Genomic DNA, 6,000 nt, shown 5'->3' with positions numbered 1-6,000 from the left:
TGACCTTTTGAACCGATGCCTGCAAGGCAAATGCTCTTAACATAACGGGTCAGTGGTAATCTCTAAAACAAGGCTCTGGTTCTAAAGGGGCACGGCCTTCTTGCCCCGTTTCCTTGCCAAAGATTGCCGAGGAATTCCCCTTGGTTTACCATGACGGGGGATTAAAAGTCGCACGAGCTGAAAACAGGGAAAAATATTCAACGCAGTTCATTTCCATGATGCCGACCCATCGCTGAATTTCAAGGGGAAATGACACGCAGATAGTAACTGGGATTTGTGAGTTTGTTTTCTCTCTCTTTGAAACTACTGCAATGGCATACTTTTGACATGAGTAATGTGGGAGATGTTAGTTTATATAAGATTGCGACTGAAAACAAACACTTGTAAGGTCATTTTTTTCTTTAAAAAAATATATTTTTGAAAATAATTATCTAATATAGTTTGACTATGTGAAAGCAAATTAAGCTTTAGATGAAAACTTTAGCCGTAGTAATTATCAATAATAACGCCACAATTGGGTCTTGCAATGACTGAATGATGGTGAGAGTTCAGTTTTGTTTTAGTAAATAGTGTAACACATTTTTGTATAGTTTTTATTGATTTTTTTTTTACTTACTTATGCAACATCTTTCAACGTGGTCATTGTGTGATGTGAAGTCAGCAAAACGACACCATTATTATTAATATTATTTAATACTGTATTTACAACAATGAACACAAATACAGAGGCGTCAGGAAATGTTTAGCAAAAATAATAATAATAGGAGAGCACACTTAATGCAGGGGGGGGGGAGAAGCCAATTCTGTAAATAAATATAAATAATTTAAATAAATAAGCAAAACAGAACCGATTGTATTTTCATGAAGAAGAAGAAAATCCCAATTGCTAAAAGAAAAATAGCTACAAGATAAGGCACACATAAGGTAAAGATAGATACATGTAGTGATAATCAATAATTAAAATGAAAGTTTAAACGTTTATCGTTTTTTAAGATACATTTTGCTTACCTAAACATCATAGGAGTATTTATTTTTTTACTCTGTATTACTTACAACTGCATATACAATATTGGTACCTTGACTTGAGGTCAATAAAAAGGTGCTTTTTTAAAGCAATGGGCAACAACGCAGCCAATTTCAAATATCAGATCCATTGGTTAGCATGACAACTTTTCACCGATGCAAAAATTCCACACAAATGTTACATCATTGTTAATAACATTGTTTGGATGATGAACAATTATACGTCACTCTTATTATTATAAGTGCACTTCTTTTGTCAAGAGATTTTTTTGTGTTTACCGTTTAATGTCTATTCATATTTCCATTCCAATTTAAGTCAAGGAAGCACACAGGACAAAATTGCATAAAAGGTACTATAAAAGTAATAAAAAAAAACAATAAAATGATGAGTGATTACAGTATCTTTGGTAAAATTAAAATGGATATCATGAAATCAGTACATTGAAAGGCCACTTTGAAATGCTGTACAACAACACACACGTACACCACGGTTTGATTGTCTCGCCTTTACACTAAATGTAAGATATATACACCGTACACTCTCATTTGATCGTTTTGTACATGTAGCTCATCACAAAACCTATTAAATGTTAAGTAATTAAACTTACAATTATTACCCCATTTGTACACAATATCCCAATTATTGGAATGCAGGACGATTACCCCTGTATCAAATGATAAACATTAAGAACTCGCTTTCAGACGTACTTCATACATTGTTTAAAATATACACGCTGACCTTGATCCAATGGACGTATATTTGTCCAACCAGCTTGCCACATGCAATGTACTGCAAAGCGAGTTCTGTGGATGTATTTGATCCACCTATGATCATGTGTGCAGCAATAGACCCGATATAAAATGTTTCACCATATTGATAGCAAAAGCAGGACACATTTACATTATAATAGAAAATATTACATTTAAAATAAACAAAACAGGTAACCTAATAACCATCTATTAAAAGTACTTTCATCAATGTGCCTCAATTTGCTGTGCAAATTGCATCCACATGAACTAAACATGCAGCTTTATTATTCGTTCAGGGCTAAAGTATGTACAGACGTGTTCACTCATTACTGTTGCAGGACGTTGATTAGTATCATGATAGTTGATGGTTTAAAAAATATTAACAAAGTGAACGAACGTGTTCCGTTAAGCATTTCATTTTTAAGATCTACAATCTTACTCCAACATTTTCGTATGCAGGGAAGTATTGCAGCTCTTGTTCATTCTTGTGCACGTGAAGTTTAGACTTCCACACGTGCAACATAACGTCTCCCTAAATCACAATTGTTTTGCTTTTCTTTCTGCTCTGACGTTGTGAAACTTCTCTCTCCGACGCTCGTTTATGTCCGCACCGCATTGGCAAGCTGGACTCGGAGGGTCTGGATGCTGGTCATAATTCTCTTCTGATGTCCGGCTAGGGTCACTCCAAGTCTTTGTAGGTCACTGTAGGAGTCACAGAAGTTCATGTTAAAATGTAAAAAGGAACAGACAATTTTCGATTTAAAGCTTTCGTGACTGCGGGGATTCATATTCTTGGTTCTTTCGGCAAAGTCACGTAGAAGGGAAATAAAAAAATAAAAATAATAAAATATTAGTATTTTTATTATTTTATTATTTCCCTTCTACGTGACTTTTTCCCGAAAGAACCAGGAATAGGAACAGCTAAATACACTCATATGGGTCACCGCTAAATTCATCACTGACTGCAGCAGCCCATAAGTAAACTCTGTTAAGTCATACTTGCTATTTATGCCCATTTATAAATTGGCTTCCTGCTTCCAAAATGCCAAGTGCTAAACTACATTTATGTCTCAGCAGTATGGACGGCATCTAAATGAGTGCTGATGTTAACATGATGTCAATGTGACTATGTCTCATTGTCCGATCCAAATGACTCACATTGACAAGTTGAACCAAGTTCCTTATGCAATCGAGTGTCAGTTTCAATATATTCGGGAACATGTCTACTATTCTTTGGTTCTTTCGGTAAAGTCACGTAGATAAAAAAAAGAACGTGAATAAAAATAAAAAAAATAAAAAAAATATTTTAATGTTATGTTTTTAAAATATTTTTCTTATTTTATTTAAATTTTCATTTTATTTTATTTTTATTATTCTTTTTCTATCTACGTGATTTTACTGAAAGAACTAAAGAATATGAATTCCTGCAGTCACGTAAGTTGAAAGTAAAAAATGTAACATCTACTGCTCTGTATAAATAGCATAACTATAATCAATCTAAGCATTACTATGCATGTGGCGTCTGTTATACATATAAAGATACATATAGAATGTGATCTGTGCAAAACATTGTTGCTATGTACTGCATGTATTGATTATTGTTCCCTCCAAAGCAACTACAGTTGACGGAATGCCACACACTAGTGCATACAATCTACTGAGACATTTCCATCAACAGACAGAAATGGAACAAAGCACATTCATGAGTAAATGGATGGCTGCTTTAAATAATTAGTGAATGATACTAAATAATTAAAAGTTGCATCCATTTTTATCCCTGGCCTCCCTTGTGAAGAAAGATTATTGTCTCGACGGATTCTCACCCGTTACAATAAACATAACTAATTAATGAGTGCAATTAATTCAGACAATATCAGCAGGCTAAAATAACGTTGGGACGTATTTCATTAAGGATTCTGCATGAAAAACAGGAGCCCCCGAACAAAATAAAATATTGGTCGGTGCCAATTCCACCGTCTTTAGCAAAAGAAACTTGAGCACGACGGTGCAGCGAGGCTTACTCCGGTGTCATCTGTGCGACGGCAGGCCACGACACCAAGCCAGCGTTGGTGAAGTTCTCCTTGTAGCGTCCCATCTTGATGTCATCCAGCCACTCCCCCACCGAGCAGAACATCGTGTACTCCGGAGCCTTCCTCTCCAGCAACGGGTTCGACAGCCTGTCGACGTGCGGCGAAAGGGCCCGATTCAAAATTATGGGCGGAATTTTTTATTTCCAATTGTTAACCATAGCTTTGGATCCCACAAGCGCCTGGAAAGATGCAGTTTCTTTTAACACTGTAGGCCACAAATAAGCATCATTGGGTTCACACCAATTTATAGGTCAGTTGAAATAAAATAAAAACTATTTAAAACGAGTATTTTTATTTTACCAGGTCAGGCTCAATGAGCTATATACCTATTTTTCAGAAGCGACCCGACCCCAAATGATAGCTCAACGAAGTGGCTCACCATCATGTGGCCGTTTTAAGCAGCCAAATACTCTAAGTGGATGTTTATAAATGTGGAGGGAGAAACCGGAGGACCCGGAGAAAAATCCACGCGAACCCATGACATCCTGTATACCAGGCGAGGTATTTGACATCCTGCCACCGGGATACCCAAATTGATTTGCGGAGCAGAGGCAGGTCACCACTATGATGAGAACATTTAGTATTTGCACCATTATATCTGACAGAAAACAAGCTAGCCTTTAGGTAATGTGTATATAGAAGGAGCCCTGCAATTGGTCGCTCACACCACTGCTGATGGAATGGCCTCCACTGAAGGGAGCTCTGTACAGAGACCATCTGGAGAGTATTTGGCCTGCTCATTTAGCTGGCCAGGCATCTTAGAATTAGGTCAGATATAACCCACAATCACGCCACCATGAATAAGCTGCCGATCGACGACCTGCAGTGCTACTCATTTGTACTGCTGGGTAGACAGAGGTGGCAAGATTTTACTTGTCCTGATTTTGTTATATCTGCTGCATCCAGAGATCTAATTGAACCAGCGACCACTCAATTGTCATCTCAGTGGCGGTCAATCATTGCACCATGGCAGCATCGAGCACTTTGCAATCACGGGGGAGGCAGTAGGCCACGCGAAGTGCTCACTCGACGCTGGACTGCGAGGTGGCGTGCAGGCTGACGGGGTTCTGCAGGAGCTTGTCCAGGTAGGCGTGGATCTGCGCGAAGTTGGGCCTCTCAGTGCGCTCCTTCTGCCAGCAGTCGAGCATGAGCTGGTGCAGCGCCGGCGGGCAGTCCATGGGCGCCGGCAATCGGTAGCCCTCCTCGATGGCCTGGATCACCTGCACAATGCAACAAAATCGTGAGCACCCTCGTGGCAGTGAAAGTCAGATATGGGGTGTGGCGTGCATTGATTGGCTATGGATATGTTCAACCGTTAACACTGAAAGGTTGTTGTAAAATGTGGCCAGAACATAGGCGAGGTTTAGCACCATGGCATAACCCGTTTGGACCATGAATCTGAACTCATTATTATTCCACTGCTGGATGAAGGCATATCAAATAACGTCATGCCTAGTATTTGTAGACTTAAAATATATTTTTTGCAATGAAGCACTGACAAAGCTAGGCTTAAATTAAAAAGTAAAAACACGCATCATTTTTATTGTACATCTAAAATGTCAGTGTGAGAGCAACCATTTATATATCGGATGCATGGCGGCAGGTAAAATATGGAATCTGACTGTTTTCTTTCTTCCTCGTTGCCAAATTAAGTTAATTTGTGAGGTGTGATGATTTCAGGCGAGTGTGGACTTTTGTTAAATTCATAAAGAGCTGTAAAAAGGCATTTGTTTGTGATTTCCTGTGGCTCTTGTTCGGGATTGTTTTAGTTTTACGTGAATACACAGAAGCCGTAAATTATTTGTAATGTCAGTCAATAATTCATAACACTGATTAATATTGGATGTTTTTTGTTGTTGGCATTTTAAAATGAATTTAACATTGTAATACATAATTCGCTGTGACACATTGAATGCAAAAGGGACTTAAATATGCAATAAGAGTAAAGAAAATAAATACATAATGTATACATTATAATTAGTAACTATCAGTACTATCATAAAAACAACAAGACCAAATTATATATATCATGCAGCATACATGCTGGGTTCATTGTATTTTTTATACGTCTGGTTTAATACGTTTATAAACCACACTACGGAGATGAATTCCAAAGGAGACCATCATCCAGCAGGAG

General features: G+C 37.9%; 1 protein-coding gene across 1 annotated transcript in view; it reads right to left on the bottom strand.

The window, feature by feature from the left end:
• Positions 1–723: 723 nt before the first annotated feature.
• LOC133349485 (ephrin type-A receptor 4-like) overlaps positions 724–6,000 on the bottom strand; it is a 42,374-nt gene continuing 37,097 nt past the window's right edge. The window contains exons 15-17 of the mRNA XM_061562979.1: positions 4,890–5,083; positions 3,795–3,950; positions 724–2,475 (exon numbers count right to left, since the gene is read on the bottom strand). Coding sequence (XP_061418963.1) covers positions 2,373–2,475; positions 3,795–3,950; positions 4,890–5,083 — 453 coding nt within the window. The 3' untranslated portion in view covers positions 724–2,372. The remainder of the gene's footprint in view (positions 2,476–3,794; positions 3,951–4,889; positions 5,084–6,000) is intronic.

This window comes from Lethenteron reissneri, chromosome 30, assembly GCF_015708825.2.
Source record: "Lethenteron reissneri isolate LAM-NWPU_2019-01 chromosome 30, ASM1570882v1, whole genome shotgun sequence".
Classification (NCBI taxonomy): Eukaryota; Metazoa; Chordata; class Hyperoartia; order Petromyzontiformes; family Petromyzontidae; genus Lethenteron; species Lethenteron reissneri.
This window is presented reverse-complemented; position numbering and strand designations above follow the sequence as displayed.